General features: G+C 36.1%; 1 protein-coding gene across 7 annotated transcripts in view; it reads left to right on the forward strand.

Annotated features, from left to right (window-relative positions):
- Positions 1-24538, forward strand: part of LOC106662754 (four and a half LIM domains protein 2) — a 159148-nt gene that overhangs the window by 38587 nt on the left and 96023 nt on the right. For 4 of the 7 annotated variants that reach the window (XM_014387023.2, XM_014387020.2, XM_014387018.2 and 1 more), the window contains one exon: positions 2743-2889. The exons of 2 other annotated variants lie outside the window; for them this stretch is intronic. In XM_014387023.2, coding sequence (XP_014242509.1) covers positions 2762-2889 — 128 coding nt within the window. In that variant the 5' untranslated portion in view covers positions 2743-2761. Of the gene's footprint in view, positions 1-2742; positions 2890-16480; positions 16651-24538 lie in introns of those variants that run through there. One more of the 7 variants, XM_024225226.1, reaches the window with a different exon arrangement.

The raw sequence follows: 24538 nt of genomic DNA on the forward strand, positions 1-24538 counted from the left end.
TTACTTCAAAGTGTTAAACTTGGCAGCGAGTACGATATTTATTTAAAGCTTGACTTTTTCCAAACACAGTAAATTTCATTTTGATGAACGAGTAATTGTTCTACTGTTGCGGATACGTCGGATGTTCCGCCGATTTGAAATATCCGCATCACATTGATAGGCGGAGAGGAAAAAATTTTGTCTTTTGAGATTCGTCTTTTATATGGCGTTAGGACCTCGCGTTACGGATAATCGTAAAATATTTTAGATATAGAAAACAGTTACAATATAGGCTTTGACCGATAGACACATTACGGGTATTATAAGTTTATGCCTCGCCGATGACGGTGGGTAGATGGTTTCTGCCAACGGGAGAAAATTGACGTTACATCACTAGTTATGTCCATTGCGTTTTATGTAATGCACCGCCGGATTTGTCCTATATTGACCGTTTCCACACCTGTCATAAGTTACCGCAAATTGGTTTAAATTGTTTTCCGGTTCGGACAGTCGAGGGTCATCTCGCTTTTATAATTCAAAGCGTCAATATTACGTAGTGAATTATGAATATTATTTATGTACTGTTTTATAATTACGAATAATATTTTAGTTAAATTTCAAATTGTATACCAGAATCAAACAGTTAATAGTGTTTTTCTAAAGTTGTAAGTCAGCAGGAGGGTTCCACGATACCGTCTGTCAGCGATAACGCCATATCGAATCGAAAATGGCGCTCATAATGCGGCATACAATAGGCCCCTTCAATGCATATCTTCCCCTGAGGATAACGCACAAACGAAATATAAAAAAAAGAAGATAATAGGATAGAACTCTAGCTTCTGAGGTGCTCTGGTATGAAATATTCGGTCCAACTCGAAAGAATGTCCGAGGTCGCACGTGAAGGATCACGATCTCGAATTCTTCGTTCATACTCTTAAGTAGTCCGCAGTTCGATCATCCTGGTATCGAGTCGGCGCAAAGGAAGGAGACATAAAGAGAGAATCACTATGACAAGACGGCCAATCTGCGAGGTGAAGAACCCCGATTTTGGCTGTTGCTTCAGTACTCACCACGGTTGTAACTGGTACTAGCATAGCAAAACCAGCAAATATTACAAAGAAAATATTAGAAAGTTTTCCGATTATAATAGTCGGACTCGCTGGTTTGCTCTCTGAGACTCGTTTTAATATCTCGCCATTTTCAGTAATGTGTTTGATTTAATGCTGTGATAGGCCTAAAAACGTCTGACGGATAAAAGCGAGGATAGGCGGACCAGGATGATTAGAAAGGACCTAATTACAAAGTTCTTTACTTCGCGGCATTCAACAAAAATTCTCACAAGAAATAACCAACCCTTGTTCCCTGGCACTTCTTTTGCCACAGATTCCATTGGCAAGTTTTGTCCTTTTTGATTGCCTGGTCTGGGTAATCTTGCTCTTTTAACTATGTTAAACCATATTCTTCCCTGGGTGACCTGAAATTTGCTACTTACTAGTTTGGTAGTTTCTATTCTCGGTCCATTTCCCCCACTATTTTAGTTTGTTTGATTCAAAGCTGATTTAAAATATTAATCCATATATGATTAGCCGAAGGTAAAGGTTTCGAATTCCTCTCGTGACATTAACTTTTTCATCTCAACCAAAACCATAGATAAAAAGAATAATTAGGTGATTTCAAAAGTTCATCATCGTAGACATTAACATGAAATTCATTGCCTTTGGCACCCTTCTTTTGGCAAGGTAATGTAAGTTGGTAAAGAAAAAATGTCATAGTGTATGTTTTTTGGAATTTCGTAGGAGTGATACGTTTGTGGTTGGTTCTTAGCCAATTCAATGTTCTATCTCATTCAGCATAATCCACGTAGGAGAAGAACTCGTAGAAAGAATGGCCTAGAAGTAGTTTCGTTGCTTTCGTCATCCTTGTTGCTTTGGTCTATCGTTTAACCAAGGTTTAATATGCGCACCAGAATGACCCTCAATGTTTTAAACACGCGCTTAATAGCTTAATCGGTTTTGATCATTGTTTTGTGACTATCGTCCTGTTGTGATCTGTCAAAGAATACAAGATATTTATGATATCTGAGTTGCTGAACACTCAGTCAGATTTGTGGTCCCACTATTCTCGTTCTTTCTGTTCAGAATCGACAGAACGACAAAGGTATCACTCCCAGACCTTGAACATTTAAATTAATCTTTCCAGGCTTGCTCTATCGAACCAATTCTGTACCGAAAAGCGAAACTTATAGGTCTAAGCCCCTCACTGAAGAGGGCGAAGGTTTAACAATACGTCATATGAAAACATCAAGGATAGACGAAGACGTTCGGAACTGACAGAAGTGCTTGTCCAGGATATTAAAGTGCTGCTAATGAATCTGCAAAACTGCTAACTGTGCTTGTTACTGGCTACTCGTTCCCGGTCCTCATTTTAGTTCGTTCCCCTTGTTTACGTAGTAATACAGAAAGAAGTGCAAGGCCTTTTCAAACAGTGTATTTTGACCTGTGAAAGGCAACAGACATCCTTGTATAATTCTCTTAGCAGTGCTAAACAACTATAGTTGATTCGTTACAATAATTTTTATTATTATATAAATTAAATTAATGAAATATTGTGCTAAAATATTTAAATCAAAACCCTTTAGCTCTATTCGAAATTAATTGTTTCGCGCGATTCTATACAAAATACACTCAAAAGTTGACAACGTTGGTGAATGTGATAAGCAAATGCCAGTGGTTGAAATGAAAAAGGTCTGTCTTTTTTTCCTAGAAACGGCTGCCGTTCGAAAATGAGGAGAAAAGCGTCGAGTTTCGCAAGCCGTGAAAGAAATAAGAACGTTTGCGCTTTGCAAAGAAGGTCCACCAACTTGCCGGACAAAAGCGTCGCCCCTCTCGACCGTTTCAAACTGGCGCACATGTAAGATTTTTCTCGTTTAGAAAATTGTTTTGTAATCGAAAATCTTCAATATTTCAGAACGTCACTATTTGACTAATGTCACTACTGTTTGATTAAAATTTGGTAGGTCAATAGTCGTGAGATTAATTAAAATAATTAATAGGAGATGTATTAAATTATCCCATTTTGCAGTTTATAGGACAGATTGATCCACCCATTTATTGTACGTGATTACAATTAGGAAATATTTTCTTTGAGAGTAAAAAATAACAATGAACAAGCAGCATCTTTTCAGCAGTCAGCGTGTTGACCTGGTAAATAGCTCGTATAGTCGGACGATATGTCAGTTCATTTTGTCTTCATACTTGGTATTCATCAAAGGTACGCGCGCATTGTAATATTTGAACTTATGTTTAATCAGGCTGTTTAGTGATTACCCTTCTGTGAAGTCTCCCTTTTCGTAATATTGTCCATTTGATATAAGCTAAAGTTTGAAGTGCGAACCTCGTCTTTTATCTCATTTGACAAGTGTTTTATCTACAAAATAAGACTATGGTTGGGTAATTGCATAGATAGTTTAACGAGTCAATTCGGTTGAACATCTGTAGAGTTTAATTTGATTCTTTTTCCTGACAATTAAGAGCAAATAAAACAAGGTGTGGCAAAAAAAAGAAGATACTTACTGCGTCTATACAGTCTATAAGTGTGTGGTGTTAAGTGATCGTTAGTTTATGATTATTTGAAGATCGTGAGATGCGGTCTGGTGTGACGTAGGTTTTAGAAAAACATTTTCTTTATCGTGCCATCGTTTCGAACTTTATTGAGATCATCTTCAGTGCTCAAAGTGTTTGTTCTCAATTGGGCACTCTCAACACGACCCACAAGATTGACACATCTAACACTTTGAACCCTGAAGATGATCTCAATAAAGTTCGAAACACGTTGGCACGATAAAGAAAATGTTTTTCTAAAACCTACGTCACACCAGACCGCATCTCATGACCTTCAAATAATCTCAGTCTATAAGGTTATTGCATTTATTCTTCTTAACTTATTGATGATAATGATTATGATGAAAGGATTATTTTACTTTCATTCACCTTCTGGCTTATTGTACTTTCCTAATTCCTTAGTTCAGTCGACTTGATCCGATAATCCCCTTATTGAGTGTCAGACAGGGTGTGGCTGCTTTTGTTCCGGACTGTTCACTGCCTGGGGTGAGTCTTTGCTCTCGACTTTTGTTTTAAACATCATCCCTTTTTGAACTAGTTTCTTTACCAGAGTAGGGGGTGGAAGTCGGGGGAGTTCCCACCCGCGGGACCTTGCGAAGACGGGTGTCGCTCACTTCGTTGACGGGAACCCGATTTATAATGTCCCACGTCGCTACACATATATATATATTTTTTTTTTCCAGCACTAAATAACTCGACTTAGTTATTTGGTTGATCGGTTGTCCATCTATTGCAACTTTATGTTTTCCAGGTTCGTGGGAAACACCGTGGTTCACGTCTGGGTCTGCGAAACCTTCGAAGTTCTTATTTATTTGACCAAATGTGCAATTATTGCAGGGCTATGTTTCTCTGGTTTGAAAGGAACGTCAAGTCGCTCCCATACGTACCGTGACCAACTGCTTAATTAATTATTATTATTGAAGAGTTATGTTTCCCAGATTTGTGGGGGACGTTACGTTGTTCCCGTCTGGGACCCCTTCCGATTTACAGCCTTTTTCTTTGGTCGTTTAAACTATTTTTTGTTCTCACTTGCACAACTAAAATTAATTTTAAGAGGTGATCGGCTCATTGAGATCCATATAATTGACATATGGGGTTATTATTGAATATACCCATCTTATGTAGATCTTTTCTCAGATGGCAGTGTATAGTCCTATCACTCCTCTGAATTTGTCCCTCTCCACCTGTTGCAGTTAGTGTGACAGTCTTGATAAGAGTTGTTTTAACATAAGTTTACTTTGTCTAGAACCCCTATAGTTTATCCACTCTTTTTTTGGATCCATTTTGTCATGGAGGATTCTATATTTATTGTTGTTATCCCAAGATCAGGTGCCTGTAATGGTCTTGCAGATTCTCTCTGGTCAGTGTGTTTGATTTTTCGTTAACAACATTCCTTTGTGTTCGTGTACCCACGGAATCATCAGGTTGTCCATGAATTATAGTTCTTCGTACTCTATCTACTACTGTGACTGCTGATGCGAAGTACGAATTTGGAAGACTTGTACAAAATAAATTTTAAAAAGTCGTTCTTTTCGTGCGTTTAAAGATGAAAAGTGCAGAATGGCCGGCCTTGTAACTCAACTGCTGATAATATTTTATGTGCCATTTTTCTAGGTTTTATTCTTAATCTATACTTGATTTATACATATAAAAAATTAGTTCATTATTTGTATTTTTACCATCTTACAATACTAATATTTCGGACTGTCACTCGGAGGAAAACAAGCCGACACTGGAACTCGAAGAGAAGGTGAAGGGCCCAGGTCTCAAGGTTTTCGTTCAAACAGAGGATTTGAATAGACGGTAGGATCAAGAGCTCAAAATAGTATTGAGATTAAACGGACAGGAGATTACGCGGACAAGCTGGTCTAAGGTTTGTTTCTTTTCTCAGTTTTTTCAAATTTAGGGCAAATCATGATATGTTCAAAGGTTTCCGCAGTTTGAGATCTGTTGCATAATGGTGAATCTTTCAGCCCAAAGCGGTGCAAACGGACCGTTTTTAGCTTCCAAATTGAGCAACAAAACTCACTTTCCTTGAGACGAAAACTATGGAACTGCACATCCATTGCCTATTTTAGATATATGCTTCCAACTACTACTTTGGTCCATATTTTTTTTAACACTTCTTACATTTCATTTAGGTAGCTTTATTAATAGGTCCACTCCATTAACAGTAGATTCTTTTGCCAGCTCGTGGATTACCCTTAATTTCAACTTGATCTCAGATTATGCGAGCTGGACACACTGGTGCGAAGCCTTCGTACGTGTCCGGCATACAGAAAAAGGTTGCTAGATATTTACCACCTAATTGAACGATGCCATTCTTTGGTTCCATGTAGAGAGTGCGAAGGAATGCCACCCGATAAGAAAATTGCACTTAGGGTAGAAAGTGTAAAGAGGAATGATATGATGGAGGAATATCGAGTACTGCACCATCACAGTTGATTAAATGGTATGCAAATAGGCAAGAATTTAAGATTTAATTTAATCTTTTTTTTACATTATTTTCATCTACATCTGTACATGGATTATATAAAACCCAGCAGATTGGATTTCAATTTGTGATTGTGACATTACGGGCGTTATAGAGAAAGGCAGCCGCTCTGGATTAATAAATGATATTAATCATTCGAGAGGCCTCTTATCCATACTCTTTCAGTCGCCTACGTGGAATTGTGGGGAATAGAGTAATCGTAATTTGTGTAGTGTGATCTAGTAATTTACTAAAAGAACGTCTGTAATGTGTTTTCTTGGATGAAAAAACACTTGGCATATGAGGATCTCTGTGGTATATTATTTTCAACGTAAGATCTTTAAAGTTTGGAATGAAAACTTTGTAATCTTTGTATATTACAATATTTGGCAATCCATAAGCTTGGCACTCATACATCCAAATAGGTTTGAGTAGGTATGTGTATGCCGAAAATTTTGATTTTAATAGTAATTTTGATTGATGGTTGAGTAGGTAATAAAGCATTTTAAATCGTTTGTTTAGTGTCTTGTTTTTAACAATGTGTGTATTCCACGTTAGACTTCTTTCAAATGTATGTCATAAATAGTTAACTTTGTCGGGTTGAGGAACTGGTTCATTGTAGAAGTATTTGCCAAGACAAGTCTTATGGCAGAGTGAAAAGGGTGACACGTTGCGACTTTAAGGAGCAAAACTTTATTTTCCAAAGATTGCACCATATTCCCATTGATATGTGGTTTTGTAACATAAGTTAAGCTTGTGACTTGAGAGGGTTGATTGATGGAGGTGTCATCTGTGTAGTGGTGGTAAGTGCATTCTCATTTATGGGCATGTTAGAAGTAACTGTACAACAGCGGAGCGATTATTGATCCTTGTGTCACACCTGCGAGCACTTCTTTCATATCATAAGTCTCCGATCCCAAGGTTAGAAAAATCTCTCCTTAAGGTAATCAGGTAATAGGCCTGGGGTAAAATTAATTCCCTATACTTTGTCGAAGGCCTGAGAAACATGTAAAACACTCCAGTCTTGTACAATTTCTGCTAGAGATATGAAGTAATGAAATCTGTAACAGAGAATCTGTTTTTTTCAAACACAGACTCTCTATTATGGAGTTCCATAGCTTGGACTGTACTACTTTAAACAAACTATTGAAATTTGTAACTCTGTGAAGTTGATAAATAGTGGAAATAAAGCCAAATTTATGGTTTGGTAAGGTTTGAAGTAGCAAGAGAGATAATTTTTTGTAAATTAATTTTTCGAATAGGTTAGAAGGAACGAGTAACAAACTAATAGGATGATAAGATGATGGGGAGCTTACATTTTTATGAGGCTTTGAGTTAATTTAAATTTAAGAAAGTTTCCATTGAATTTGAAAGTATGTATTTCTCAATTTGGCGTTGAATAAAGAAGTCAGAAAAAAGACGGCTTTTTTTGGGAAGTTGAATATATTTAGATTTAAAAACTAATGCGTTGGATGTTAAAATGACCTAGCAGTTGACAGTTCCTGAAGCTTAACTTGGGAGGCGGGAGAGACAAGACTGAAATATAACTAGCCAAAACCAGAGTTGGTCATTCTTGTCTCTTGTTTGTTATAAATTACACAAAAGCAGATATAGTTGGTAGGCCCTGAGAAGTCATACGCCCGAGACCATACACGTGTATGTGTGTGTTTTGTGTGGGTCACATTTACGGCATTACATGAAATTATATGTACATTTTATATTCGAATGATTGCACGATTTTATACATCACATGAACAGTTATTGTAATTCTAGAAAGTTGAATATTTCTTTTATGAGTTTGTTTAAATGTGGTCGACATCCCATCTTCTGGAGCTCGCGTTTTGCCGGAGGAGACTGTAGACCCTGCGACACCATCCACTGTATCTATGGTAGCCTGGCTTGTTGGGAGCCTTCGCATTCCATCAGTAGGTGGTCCTCTGTCTGCGCTGATGTTTGTCCGCAAGGGCAGATGTGGCTGCTGATGATGCTTAATCGATGCAGATACTCGGCCGTTCTTCCATGTCCTGTGAGCAATATGTCAGCTTGTGATCGATTGCTAACTCTAACCGCCGAGAGGATATACTTGAAAAGAACTCTTTTGTAACTTTTCCCTTAATTGAGTTCCTCCACAAATATTCCCATTCTTCCAGTCTGGATTCTCTCGTCTTCCTTCGTGCGGCAGTAGTAGGCATTTTGGTATAGGAGAGAGGTAAACCTTCATTTCGGGATACATCATTTGCCATCTGGTTCATTTCCGATTTCAATCTCAATTCCGATTTCTGCCCTGACCCACGAGAAGTAACAGATTGGCTTAACTTAACTCTTCTCTGTGTTCTTCTTATTTTTTCCCATCAGTGATTTATGTATCTGAGGATTGAGCAAGGATTCGAAAGTGACTTTGTTATCAGTCGTTATTTTAATTTTGGTGTGTTGTAAGTTGGTCGGCAAAATAGAGTTTGTATTGTAATAATAAAGTTCAGTGACCTGTTTTTTTATATTTTGTACAATATACATTTGTACAACCTACGCATGAGTTCGTCACGAATAAATCAATTCAAATATATTTTGGTCGAATGTGGCAGTTGTCTTCGGATACCTAGGTTAAATTAGCGCGTGACAAAAGTTTAATAGGTCGCCTAGACATTTCCCCCCGATCAATGCTGTCTGTCAACCCTCTGAAACCATGCCCGAATTTTGGCCATCGTGAAAGTGGAAAGTAGAAGAGGTACAGCAATCACCATCGCCCCACCGTGATTATTTGTAAAAAAATAGGATAAATAGAACAAACCGCATAGTAAATGTCGCAATTGTGGCGTGAGGAGGGGGTTGTGTAAAGTGGAAAGTCAAACTCGCTGACTATGGGGAGGATTGGCCAATCTCGTCTGAAATAACGAGGACTGGCATCGTTGGCATGGAAACCGCAGGAGGCCGCTCCGTTCACCACTCCGCCGTCGGCGTAATCCTCCAAACCGAGTCCAGACCCCGCTGAGGTAGGTGGCATTTTGCACCGGCCCACCTTTTCTTTTTCCCCCCAAAATATTGGTGGACAAATTCTGACTGCCCTTTCCGCCGCTTCAAGCATGCTCGAAACAAGTCAAAAAAACATTCCAATGAGGTGGCGAATCTCGCCGGTTCGAACTTTTCAAACGCGCTCCTAAAGCACGCTTTTCATAGCAGAAAACCAAAAAAAAGCTAAACAATCAAGTCATACTTTTTTTTGTCTTCTTCATTAATACGCAAATACAAGGTAAATTTAAATATCAACGGCATGTCTCATACTAAACGCTTTATAATTTGCATTTTTTCTAAACATACATATCTCCTAGCTTGACGTAACTTTATTTTGCAATAGCCTCGACCTGACTGATAATCGAACCATCCATCCAAAACGAATCCAAAAACCAAAAAAATCTACAAATTTCGTCCTTCTAGTACGTCCGACATTAAATCTTTAACTTTGAAAACGAAAAATTAGTACAGAACAACAACCATTTCGACCTTCTCGACCCCGCTGCTTTTTCTATTAAGTACCGAGTTCAGAAAAGAAAAAAATAAACCCCCTGTTTATTGATTCTTTTGCTGAAGACCTAACCTACCAATTATCCAACTATTGTTTTGTCCGTGTAGGTGTGTCATTTGTGCAAAAAGGATTTTTCCCTTTTCTGTCTTTAAACTATAACAACTACGACCAACTATAAAATTTTGAATTTTCATTTTAACTTAAAAACTGAATAAAAACACCTTTCATCCCCTTTAAACTTAAATAAATGATTTTTTTTGACGATCATTATGAAAATCGTATTATATTTTCAATTGTAAATATTCAAGGTTCTGTACATTAGTGGGATCTATACAAATCTAGTATCTCATGAAAAACGTAATTTTTGAAATTTGTCGGCTTACTCACTAAAATTTCCTTCAAAATGTAAAAATGATTGTTCAAAATAATCAAAATAGTTTAATTTTTCTTATTTGTTGGCCTTTTTTGACGGTGGTTCAAATAAATTCAATCTACGACGTTTCAGCATCCTAAGCCATTTTCTAGTATTTTTCCAGAAAATATTTTAATTTTAAAGAAAAACAATAATTAATAATAATCTGGATCATGGCATGGTCTGGATGAAGAGACAAATTTGTCTGCGAAGCGTTCAACCTACTTTAAGGTCAAATCAGGGCAAATCAATCTTAAATATGTCTATACATTGTCATAATTAAAGCACTGGTGTTACAGTCATTGCCAACGTTGCGACTGAGTCAGTCTTCAAAGAGATTATAAATTGTCTATTAAAAATATAATTATGTCAATATGAAGATATATTTAAGATAGTTTTGTCCTGATGATGGCCTTAAAATAGGTCGAAAGTTTGGTAGTAACAATTTAATTTGTTTCAGTATACATACCATAGCAAGATCAGGATTATTCATGAGTTAAAAACGGCCAATACATCTACTTCTTCATACAAAAACAATAATGTACAATTCAAATGTTTTGCAGAAATAAATTAACTGAAAATGACACCGGATGCCGAAACGCCTGGATTGAAAATTTCTTTAACCAAACTTGAAAAATGCCCGTACATAAGAAAAATCAAATCACCCAAAAAAGAAGACCAAAATAATTTAATTAGCCTGTTTTATCTAAATATGTTTGAGTTGAAAAATTAGTTTATCAGTACCCCGTAGGTCGTGCGTTCGAAGCTTGCTCGTGACACTACATTTTTCAACTCAACCATGCTTTGCATAAACAATAATAAATCAATTAAAATAATTGCTTTGGTTAATAGACCAGCTAAAACATATACATATTAACAAAATGGTACATTTATTGCATTTATTTAATGTTTTTGTAGTCCTGGTGAGTTGTATATCACCGAAAGCTTTGTTTATGTTAAATACCAGTTTTTACCTATTATTATATAAATGATTATTGATATTAGATAATCAGGTATCAACTATAAACCAGATTAATTGACCTGCAGCTAACGCGTCCTAGAAGATATTCTCTTTCTCGCGGTGGTATAACAGTAACCAACTCTCTTTTCTCTATTCTAATGCTAGCCTTCTTATTTCTAAGGGCATGGTTAACCGCGGCTAACATTACACAAAAACATAATTAATAAAAAATATAATAGTTTCATTAGCATTCACTTTACCCCAGGGTACTCGATATTCCTCGGAGAAATTGTGGATAAGTTCTCACATTCGCGCCAATAAATTACATTCACACACCAGACATCGTCCATGCCACTCTACAGTACTCCATATATCCATATTCCTCGGGTTATTAGGGATAAGCCTCTTGCTAATAGATCACATTCCTAATACTTCAGAGTTTTCGATTCGGAGTAATTGGATATGAGCCCTCTCCATTCACTCTAATAAATTACATTTACAAACCGCACTTCCCCGGAGTACTTGGGGGTACTAGGGGTAAGCCCATTGATTGATGGTAATAAATTATATTCACACTATTCCAGAGTACTAGATATTTCTCGGTGTAATTGGACATAAGTCCCTCCATTCACTTTAATAAATTTCATTCACACTACTACCGGGTATTCGATATTCTTCAAAGTAATTGCTATTTACGCAAATAAATACATTCATTCCAATAAATAACTCACACCACACACATAAAAGTCTATGTACAATCAGAAATATTTATGGCACTGAGATATTGGATTTGACTGTTTAATACACTTTAGAAATTTTTTTACAATCGTTATTTTCTTTTTATTATATAGCATATAACGTATAAAACATAATGACATCCGGGTTGAGAAAGCCTGGATTTTACATTGATATGTTTATCATATGTAAATATTGTATTATTTTCCAATCAATTATTTTTTTAATCTAAGGTTTTTGATTGAGGCAAAAAATTAATGTCACGAGCGGGATTCGAACCCACGATCTTCGGCTCAAAACGCCGCTGCTCTGACGACTTTAACTACCGTAACTTTTTAAGTTCTCAAAAACTCATAAAAAGAATAATTAATATGGTCAATTATGACCACTAAGCTAATATGAATTAGTTGTGTTGTATGTAAATAAGATGCACTAGTCAATCGGTACGAATGTGAATTCAACGTCTTGAATGGAAATATAACCGAAAATGGTAAAGAAAAAAAACACCATTTTCCATTTGGTTCTTGATACCTGCCTGGAAATGATGTCACAGGATGAAGTAAAACGCCACTTCTTCCGGTTAAGTTCTTCCTAGGAAATAGTATAAAAGGTTGTTCGTTTATAACCCAAAAACCTGCCGACTGGCAAAGTCAATAAACATTTTCCTTTCAAGAAAAAACTTTAAACAATTTTGTCAGCTGTTTTGTAATTTCAATGTGTAGAGATTAGTGTAGTAGTAATTTCAATTTTTCATCGATTTCAGTACTGGCCAATTTTTTCTTACACTATTTCAAGAAAATAATATATGACAAAAATAATTCATTAACAAAAGTATGCTTTGCCATAAATAAGATTAATACTCCAAGCCTTCAGGATTAGCAGGAGATGAAGGAAATGGGTTTCCCTTCGAAGGCAGTAACGTTTTACGTGTTTTACTCAGACCCGACCGTAAATCAGGGCCGTGTTAATTTACGGAAAAAACAGTCCGGCGCGTTAATGTTTCAGAGGGGAACAAAACTAGCGGTGATTTTCTCATTTAAATTTTTACCCTTTTTCAGTCTGTTCACCTGTATTAAGCATTAAAAGATTTCATGTAATTAATTAGCGGTAGTGTACGTTTAAAGATTTGTTCTATTTTGGACTGAGGGGACTGCACTAGAGTAAATTCTCTGGAATCAATGTTGACTTTTGAACGCGGAACTTTTTCTTGAACTAAAAAGCCAAGTTTGAACATAATTATGAAACTGTTTTGCTAAATCGTTATTAATTAGGAGTTGAATCATTTAAGTACATATAGTGTGAGAGTGAGAGAGAAGATAAAAAAATAAAACTAACAGGCACACACAAAACAAAAAGGAGAAGGAAGGCAGATTGGCAAAAAAAAAACAGAGAAAAATAGAACAGTGCATGTGTACACTTCAAACACATTCACACGTATGACAGTGAGAGAGCATGGAATAGTTAGGAAGAGAGTAAAAGAAAGAAAAAGTGGGTGAGAGGGCGAAGAGAACAATGGGGAGAAAAATAAAAACGTACTAGAAGAGAAAAGTCGAAGTACAAACACAAAAGAAGGAAGATAATAAGAGACAGATTTAAATAATAAAGTGAGTGAGAGTGCAAACAACATTTGGGAGAAAAATAGAAGAACACACTCAAGGAGAGAGAAATCGAAGACCCAAACACAATCAAAAAGGAAGAGTAATGGAAAGATGGAAATAAAAGGGGTATTCACGATGTTTGTAAGATGTTAACTCGTGTTAACTCGAATAGAGAAATGTCCTGTAAGATCGTGAACGCCCTCTTCTTTTCTTAGCATGTTAAACGTTAATTTTTCCGCATTGTTGCGCGTGGCGAATGGTAGAACCAAAAATAAAGATATAACAGGCCTTGAAGGCTTGTTGTCTGATTTGGTTTTATTTTGTGTTCGATTGTAAGATGCCAGAAGTTAATAAAAAAGGAAAATTAATCAACTCTTTCATTCAAAATGTTATCTATGCACTCGAAAAGTACTAACAAATGACACACATCAATTCGTGCCGACATACCCAACTTGTATCCTAACCTCTAACAGCCTTTTATAAGATAGGGGATGTATCTATTATGAATGAGAGTATAAGGACAGGTTAGAAATTAACAAAAGAAATGTATTAGTCTGATTTAATTAAAGCTTATTTAAGAATAAAAATGCATGGAAACAAAAAACAGCTGTTAAATTCATGGCTGCCATGTTGGTTACGTACGCCCTAACGGATAGCAGTGTGACTACATTTTCGACCTAACATCTATATCGAGCAATGTTAACTAGCCGATTGTTACAAGTCTACGTCATCATTTTTCTCGATCTAACATGACCTAGCAGAATTAACAGGGTTAACACAAAGATCATGAATACCCCTGATGGATGTGAGTGGAGCGTACAGATAACAATGGAGAGAGAAATTGAAGATCATACAGACAAAAGCGGGAAGAGACTAAGAGACAGATCGATATAAAGAAGAGGATCAGTTTTTCCTTTAATGTTTGATTTTTACATCGGTAAAACAATTACAACTGTCAAAATGCTATTACAAGAATAAAATTGACATAACTGTGACTCATTGCAACACCGTAGGAGATATCCACCCAGTGATGAGAGATCAAAGGGAAGTGAAATAGAAGAATAAACTGAAAGATTGAGATAATAAAGAAAGAGAATGAGAGAAAGAAAATTTTTAATTGAGTGAGTGAGATAGCCAGACGAGTAGCAGAAAGAGCTTGAATTGATTGATTGATTTTTGAGTAATGTTCTCCCGCACCTTCCCATCTTTTTACAAATAAAAAAGAGAGAGAGAGTGAGAGAGTATGATAGAAACTCTTGGCTGTTCTTACTATATTCTACCAAATGTCCAGACAATCTTTGAAAAAAAATTATATAATGAATTACCATCCTTATATTTAAAAGTTGAATGTAAGTAAGGACCGAGATTTAAATATGATTATTATTATTTATATTATAGTTTGAACTTTTAATTTATTTGTGCGGAGGGGTAGGTAGGGTGGTGGCATGAAAAGACCAGCAGCGGAGGGTGAAAACGAGTTCACCCAAACGAAGAAAGTCAAGGAGTTCACAATTTTCACCTGGAACACCTTGACAATAGCAATAAATGTTATGGTCCTAAAGGTTAAAAGTTATGTCTGTTATGCCCATACAGCTCGCCCGATGGGAAATCCAGCGTAAAAGGTTAATTGCTCGACGCTTCTGACAGGGGAGAGAAAATCGTTAGCCATCTGCTTTCAAAATGTTCCGCTCTTAACACTTGATTAAAGAGCAAAGCTGTTAACGCGCCGATTGTTCTTTTGAACCCGTCCAGTCCACGTAAATACCCTTTGATACGCATGTACAAAAATAAATGTGATACTTGGCACACATATGATCCGACTTTTCAAAATATATAAAATCCTGGTCGGGTTATTGGGAGATATGATTTATGATTTAGCATATGCTGGATTTTATAGGTGTGACGCGTCTTTGGGTCAAATCCGTGGACGGTTCGATTTATACAAATCCGCTTCAAATCACATACGAGCGAACATATCAAAACCAACAGTTTATTTTTTTGCGGCCGTTCTACACGAAATAATAAAAAAGTAAGAACGAGTACATCATACAACCAAATATCAACTTCATTTCTATCCTAGATAATAAATAAAGATAAAAATAAAACAATTCTACCGCCTTTTTCGAATTCGTACTGATGAAAATTTTACAATAAAGTTAAATAAAATGCTTTTTTTAATTAATGGAGCTTTGTTTTTCTTTTGACCTTTGTCATTCTGAAAATAAAGAAATATCAGGGTTATGTGTTGATGATAAGATAAATTATTTATCCTAATACGAGATCATTATCATTGATTAGAATCAGGCTTATCAGTTTTTCTCCAGGATAAGCGTTCAATTTGTTTTCAATCGATCGACTTCCCTAAATGTTGATTGTCCGGCCCTTGGTGCGTCGTTTTAAATCTCGAGATCGATGGTTCTGGTAAATTGAAATGGGCCTTGGTTGATCCGATTGCCAAGAAAACTATAAATCATGTTGCATGTTCCGCCGGACGCAGATAAAAAGTCAATCTTAATTAGCCAAATGTATTTAGCCGATTAATTTCACGGATGTTGGAACCACCCTTGAGATAGATACTTGTCATACATCAACCAAGGGTGTTTGATTTAATTGAATAGCTCATATACTGAATAATGACTCATGACGAGACTTTTTTTATGAAGTGACACGGTTATTGAAATTTTAACTTAAGTATTATTGTTCAATCTTATCAATGTGTTACTTAAGTTGTGCTGAAACTGTTGACCAGAAGCGTTTCAGCTGTTACTGGTGTTTGTTCTTTGTTACCTGAAAAAAGGATGATAATGAGGAAGGTGGCCATAGAAGAATACTCACCCGGTATAGAATAGGTAATGATAAAATCAAAGGAAGCAAGCTAAATTATGTCGAGACGACTGTGCCTGACATCTTCGTTTAGGGAGAAAGGACGAACCTAAATATCTGCTAATCTTCATCCTAACATATTAAAAAAGTCACGAACACCACAAGCAGTCGCTCACAGGCAAAAACCTACAAACCGAAACATACGTTATTTACAGTTACGTTTGCGTTCTAATCGACTGTGACAGACTCACCAAGAGCATGTACAAATATTATTTCTAAAACTAGGATTGTCCGTTTGTTTTTCGATTCTTTCTTGGCCAGATGGAGGCGATGACTGAAAATTGTTTGGATTTTGACAGAGTGGTGAAGGGGAAATGTTGGAGAGAGGCGGAGGGAACGACTGTGGTCTGTACGAAGCGTTGGACACCTCGCTCGTCCCTTGGCCCGGCATGAAACATGCCTGCGTTAGGCTACTCGAACTCTACGGCAAAGTCTTCGACCAAACTGAATTATGCCAGCTCATTGTTAGGTATCAATTCAGAAATCGTTTCGTTTGTGTGCTCTTGCTTTTGTGTTTTGTTTTAACAGCTGTGTTGTTTTTGTTTAAAAGAACACTTTCGTAACCGGTATGCTCTTTCTACTTTTAGATAAACAATAACATATGTCGATTCGTTTTACAACAAAAAGAAACGTTTTGGCAATTAGGCATTTATTTCGGAATATATGTAGACTAAAAATTTCCGTCGAACTGCTTGATGTTGAATTTGCCACAAAAAACATTGTTTCTTGTGCATGCAGCTTTGTTAGTGAAAAACGTAGAAAAATTTGCTTGTTTTTACTACTAACACTGATATTCTGTTGTAGCCTTCTTTGATTAACACTCGTAATACTGTTATAAATAAATCATGTCAGTAGGTAAGTATTTGTTCGATTTATTTGAAATTAGTTCTTCTATGGCAATGTCTTCCGCAGGATTTAATTTCTTGTGGAAGCCTGGAAGTAAGAATATTGTTATTCTTCATTTAAGCTTTTCATGAATATTTTGTCCTAGCTGACTAACCTTCCTAGTGTAGAAAACGACGAACAAAATCAAATTTAAATATTCAAAAATGTTTAAATTTAAATGTACGCTTTTTAATGTTTTTGAAAGTAACGTATATGAGTGTGAGATAGATGTATATAAAGATGAATGAGTAAAAATGAACGAACAATAATGATACTTCTATAACATTCGGAGGGTCAGAAAAGAGCTCTTTTCTTTTCAAAATATGTTGACTGGGTTAAATCACATGAAATTCTTATTTTTGGTTTGAGTTATTGTGTACATACTCTATTTCAATGCGACACTTTTCTCGAAAACGAAGGGTCACAAAAAAAAGTTTTGGCACCCTCATTTTTTTCCTAACGATTTAAAAAGAAAATGTTGGTCGTTTCTCGACGTGTGAACAAAACCGCATCCTGCCAAATACCCTCTACATAATCCTTTGTTCCCTCCTACGATTCTTCAGTCCGCCAAGGATCGAACTCCCCTTACTTTCGTCTTCTGGGACGAGAGTACCAGGCAGCGTATTTGGCCCGATCCTTTACCTTCCCTACAGAACAGGTATCCCGACGTCACCATCCTTGTATCCTTTGGCGATGTCACAGATGTGCTATTTTATGATTCCGATTCCACAATTTATTCGGAGGAGCTCCAGGAACATGTCCTGCAAATAGTCGCATGGAAGAAACACTGGCGTATAAAGCTTAATGAAAACAAAAACACCTATATTTGCTCAATAATAATCCTATCACAAAAAATACTGTATTTGGGTTTCATATAGCCTCACAAACCTAGAACCTATACACTCGATTAAAACGACAAGATTTAAAAAAAACGCTTCAGACTACTCAACAGTGTCACGCAACAAAAAACAAACTGCCAATCTTCAAGACAATACTAAACTAATCTGGAAGTACAGACTAGAACTGTGACGCACCTCTAAACTTTCCTACGTCCAAAGAATACAGTACTTCCAATCCAGTCCTCACAACCTTACTACGTCTCCGTCAAATTTCACTAATTCCTCAAAATCCCTCTCGTGCAAAAAATAATAAATAAAATGTTTTCCACTTGCAAACTACCTTTATAATCCCACCAGACGACTGAAGAATTTGGGAGAACAATGGTGGTTAACTCTCCTCAAGACACATGACATATGTCATTTGTAAATCCAGATCCAAGCATAATGTAAAACAAGGTTAAAGATTGTAATAAATATATTAAACCTAAAAAAAGTCAAATCTATAGGAAATTGAGAATCGAGTTACCTACCAGTTTACCAAGATATTTTCAAAGCCTAGATTTGTAATAACATTAAAACCAAGAACAATTAGATTGTGTAATAAAAATAAATAATTTGGGATTTTATAGGTTATGTTAGGAAGATATCCGTGAACACCTTGAGCTTATCCTCAGACTGGTGCAAAAAGTGGAGAACAAGATTGGTTGGACAAAAATGTACATACACATTGAAAAAAATAGTCTTGTCCTCCACTGTACTTAAAAACAAAGAGATGTCGATTTCCATCCAAGGCAAATACTTAGGGATTATACCTACACTGCACACTGACATGGAATCTCCACACAAGACATAAGAGACAACAACTTAACTGAAGACTTGAACAACTAGGAAAACTTCTAGGACCGAAATCTGTTTTGACCTTCAACTCTAAACTATCCTCATACAATTCTCAATGATCAGTTTGGATGGAGTGAAACTGTGGGGTTCTGCCAGCCATCTAAAATTCAGTGCATCCCATTTTTCCAATCAAAATTCCTCAGACAAATCGTCCAAGTCCCTACTACGTTACTAATCTCCTGCTACTAACTTCTGTTCTCGATTCCAAAGGTTTCACAACCTCTCGATCCATCCCAGTTTTAAAATTTATTTAGAAATCGTAAGATGCGATCTGGTGTGATGTAGGTTTAGAAAAACATTTTCTTTATCGTGCCAACGTTTCGATCTTTATTGAGATGGCACTTTCGACACGACACGCAAGAATGGCACAATTACACAGAAGAAAAAAATACTTTGAGCCCTGAAGATGATCTCAATAAAGATCGAAACGTTGGCACGATAAAGAAAATGTTTTTCTGAAACCTACATCACACCAGACCACACCTCACGATTTCTAAATAAATATCGATTAACGGTCACTAATTACCACCCAGTTCTAAAAATTGGAGTTACACCATGCAAGATTTCTTTCGATATTTCTTTCGATTGTTTTAAATTATTTTATGGCATGTATGGAAAGGCTTTGGACTGAGGAGTCAAATTTACAGAATTTAATAACAGTAACCAAAGTTAAACAAGGTGAGTAACAATGCCAATAAACTTTAGAACAATATTGAAGTTATGAAATAATTCTATTTGAAATATCTTCCGAAATTGTATCAACACTTTTTTTAACCTATTAGAGTGGAAAAAAACGTTTAGACCTCTTATTTTAAATACTTAGGATAACTACGGGGCTTACCAGTTAAACGTTTGAAATGTAACCTTTCCTTTTCGAGAAAGTCATTGTCACATTAAAATAGAGACAGCCTGTATATAAACAAAGCAAAGAAGATTAAAGACTGTTGATTCCTAGAAAAACGTTTACAATCGGGTTTTTACCCTCTTACATTTCAAAGTAGATATTACCATTTGAAGGGTCGGAGTGCGTTAAAATTACCGATTTTCAAATTTTTGCAAAAGGACAATACAATGGTTTTGGTATTTTATGATAATTAACAACCTATTGTAAAACACAAACGGATAGATTGCCTTAGATTGGACTATCTTCGTTCTTCATCCTTGACACTTATTTTTGTTATGTTTTTAATGGTATATTATAGTTATTACCCCTATTCATTTTAAATATTGATATTTCCAACTTATAGACCAAATAATGGCACTATTAAAACTTTTTGTCAAATAAGAAACCCCTCTCATTTCCTACCCACATCCAGCATTTTAAACGGGAGTTCTTGAAGTTTGCAGGTTTCGTCATCCTCAGCAGTTGGTGTATGTACGTCTTTTTAAAGGATTGTAAAATGTGAAGGTGGTGAATCATCTTCCTGGTTCGCCCATCCTCGCTGCTTTGATCTGTCGGACGCATTTCTAAACCAAAATGATAGGAAGCGACCTAGTTGCTTAAATAATTTCAAGTTAATAGTTCACATAGTTTCAAGTTTCATTTCAGACTATGGAAATACGAATACGTCGAAAGTGATATTTATATACTTAAAGCGTTCAAAATTTTGGATTCCTCTGCCCAAATTTAACGAAATATAAATAAAGTTTTGCATTAAGAACTATTCGTTGTTGGCTTGGAAAGTTTTGTTAGGTCTTATACGACCTATGAAAATCAATCTTGCACAAGACCTTCAACATCAATCGATGGCGAACTTTGAAAGTTACTTGTGAAAACCAAACCGTCAGAAAACTCTCGGCATAGGTTGACATTAGTAGAACGATAGTTTCCAAAAACTAATTGGAAAAGTTTAAAGGTCGAAGAGTAGAAACGTTTTCTTTACTTGCTCGAAAAAAAATTAGCTATTTTTGACAGTAAAATAACTGAAGACGACAATCTTTCATGACAATCCACTAGGGTCAATGATTAGATATCTTTCAACACTTATGGCAGTAAGTTTCTTTTACTTTAGTTTCCCTTTTTTTATACAACTTACTCTGATGAAATTGTCCAAATACGTCGAAATTCGATCAAAAACTGCTGTGAATAGGAAAAGTAATGTCTTGAAGGATAACAAAAGTTCTCTTGTTCAATCCTCAGTGCGAACAAATTTCGAGAAATTTCCTGTAAAATCCTGGCAATCTACCTCTCTTTTATTTTTATTTGTCATCTGAAACTAACTTTTTTTCTGTGCTTAACCAACGTTGTAGAAGATGGTTTGCAACTTAATCTGAGCCTTTTCAGAATTTATTTCATCCCTGGACTCAAATCTTCCAGAGAGACGTAGTCGTTGGATGTAGAGAAAATATAGTAAATATTTCAATAAAACATTACATTAATTAATCATAAAATCATTAATTAATAAGTCGATTTGTTCATGGACATTTTATGTCGTCGCCCCAATATTTGCAAATTATCAAACCTTGCGAAGTATATCAGATTAGTGTTCAGCCTAGCAAATAGGCACTCTCAACACGACACGCAAGAATGGCACAATTACACAGAAGACAAACGCTTTGAGCCCTGAAGATGATCTCAATAAAGATCGAAACGTTGGCACGATTAAGAAAATGTTTTTCTGAAACCTACATCACACCAGACCGCATCTCACGATATCTGAATAATTAAATAGCAAATAGTTTGTATAATTGAAATTAGATATTTATTATACAATGATTTTTCTGTTCGGTTTTGCCAGTTTAAAGCAGCTTTAACTGTATCAAGTTCTAGAGAAACCTTATTTGTTGAAAGTAACCTTTTACTTATAATGTCATTTTTCTTCATTTTTACATTTCTAAAACAATTACAACGATAAAACTGCTGTACAAATAAAATTGAAATAAAAACTATGCGAGGAGAACTCAGTAGTGAGTTTGCAAGAAATAAATGACTGATTTTTCTATTTTCTTCTTTAATACGTAAAGCATCACGTGGACATTGGCGTTTAAGTCGACGGATTATCTAGAATGGGAGTGGAACTGAACTGACGGACCAAGGCATTGGGATGTGTGGAATAGGATTGATTGCATTTTTTTGTAATGAGTTTTTGCTACTTCTGGAACAAACAAACAATATACAGATCTCGGTGTAGGGTGAGGTTTGTCACATTAAAAGGGTTAACCATTTTTCTTAGGTCTTTTGATTGGAATCTTTGGATGTGTTGAGAAGGAATGGTGGTTGGAATGGCATGGCAGACCCCAAGACTTCGATACCATAAATCCACATGGGCTTAAGATCCATGGTGTATATTAATCTTTTGTAGTTAAATTGAAAGTTCGATTGTCTGTCGAGTAGTGGTGGTAACAGTTTGTAACGTTTAGTTCGTTTCGTTTTAGTGTGGCGTGGATTCCAATAAGTTATTTGCCCAGGTGAAGTCCCAAGTATCGTACAAGGTGGTACTGTAATACGTTTGAGTATGAAGTTAATTTTCTTCGCCGCATTCCTTTCAATTCCCCACTTTTCTGGGCCAGATGTCAAAACATTGCAAATGGTTTTGAAAGTTTCTAAATGCGGTGGATCTTTATGCAGGGTAAAGGATCGCTGTATCGCCGGCAAAAGTGGGGAGAATTGTTTCTTGAAGATGTCAGGAGTATATTTCGTGTAAACGAGATGTTCAAGAATGGTCCTTTGTGGGACGCTAGCGTGGATAGGACAGATAGATTATATGGTACTAGGCACTGGGAGGATGCCCTTCAGCTTCCACAGAAGGCCCGGGTGACAAACATGTCAACAAGCAAGTTACACAACCGGACAACACAGCAAGAGACAATGAAATGAGCCGCAACACTATGACATTGATGGATTACGATTTTGTGTATATTATTTTTGAAAATTAGTGTTTATCTTTGATTAACTCTTCGTAATAGATCTGTACTCCTTTTTTAAATTTGGTTTTAATGATTTGATTATGGCAGGAAAGTGTATTTTGGCAAAATTGGGACTTTACAACAATGAAAATTTCCTTTAAAGTTGAAACCAATTCATTTTGAAGCTGTACTTCGAATTGTAAGATGTTTAAATGAAATATATATGTTAATAGTTATGTTCTATAAAACATAACAATATAGATTTCATTGTTGATTCCTCGTTGTTAAGCGATAGGCGTGACTGAACAATTGTTTCATGATACATCCTGATGAAATTCAATGAAAACATTTTTCCGAGGAACAAATCACAGATAACAAGCTTCCTTTTTTTATTTTCTTACGTTTCCCTCCTGATAACGATGAGGCCGGGCTTTTATCATCCGCTTCCCCTTCAAACTTGCCAAGGGCATAAAACCCGCCCAATTAATTACCCACCCCTATCACTTAGTTTGGCAAACAGATAAAGATAATATTTGTTTATTGCTAACCAAGAAAAAAATTTATAAAATTACTGGGTTAACCTGTATAACGGTATACAATATGGTTGGGTATATTGAATTGAAATACATTCACTTAACGAAAGATAATAACAGTTATACAATTTTATATTTTGAGGAGGAATACAAAGTAAATTTACTTGTTAATTACGTACTTATTTCTTATTATATTTGTGATTTAGGACAAATCTGAGATTAGGGAGGTTGTCGCGAGAGGATGCCCATTATTATCTCGTCATCAAAATAGCTTCACCTGAAATGCAGGACTACAGGACGTACAGCTAGAAAGTGAAACATGTCCTCTTTATTCGTAAATTAATTAAGGTTTATGGTTGAGATAAAAAAGTCAATGGCACGAGCGGGATTCGAACCCACGATCTTCGGCTAGATACGCCGCTGCTCTACCACTTGAGCTATCGTGACCTCGATCCACTCGGACACTAACTTCCCATCTCAACCCCACCTTTTGAATTTTCCCTCCTTTTTGTTGTATCTAGCCGAAGATCGTGTGTTCGAATCCCGCTCGTGCCATTGACTTTTTTATCTCAACTATAAACCTTAATTAATTGTAATATATTAATTGGTCAAGCGGACCACGAAATTAGTGAATTTAATGATTTAAAATGAAGTATACTTCACTAAAGCTCTCCGTGGCCATTTCATTTGTCGTCGAGAATCCAATCCGATTACACGACATTTGAAAAATGGCAAAAAGGAGGGAAAATTCAAAAGGTGGGGTTGAGTTGAGAAGGTAGGGTCCGAATGGATTGAGGTCACGGTAGCTCAAATGGTAGAGCAGCAGCGTATCTAGCCGAAGATCGTGGGTTCGAATCCCGCTCGTGCCATTGACTTTTTTATCTCAACTATAAACCTTAATTAATTGTAATATGTTAATTGGTCAAGCGGACCACGAAATTAGTGAATTTATTCCTAAAGTACATTTGTACACTTCGTTCAAACTTAACAGGTGATAGCCCTATCTGAAGAATAGAGACTGACAAGGTATCCTTCACCCCTAGGACTCGGGCGAAAAAACACTCAATTCATCTCTTTTAGGAACGGTTTTGATTTTTTCAGGCATACTGCCAAGACAAAGACTGGAAGTTTGTAATTATTTGTACTTCTTGTATGTAGGAAAGATGATGCTTTGGGTAATCGATAGCGGAAGTTCAACTGTTTATAGGTATATGAGGTCTATTGAGGGTTCAATGTGCAGCATGGGGTTTGCAACTTAGTCGATGGCTATTCGAAATCAGAGCAGTGGAGCACAGAGTAGAGCGTGAAATAATACCTGATATTTGTGAGTCAGTGGAACACCCCTTTGGGCAGTTTA

This window comes from Cimex lectularius, unplaced genomic scaffold (genome assembly GCF_000648675.2).
Source record: "Cimex lectularius strain Harlan isolate CLEC.00 unplaced genomic scaffold, Clec_2.1 scaffold45, whole genome shotgun sequence".
Classification (NCBI taxonomy): Eukaryota; Metazoa; Arthropoda; class Insecta; order Hemiptera; family Cimicidae; genus Cimex; species Cimex lectularius.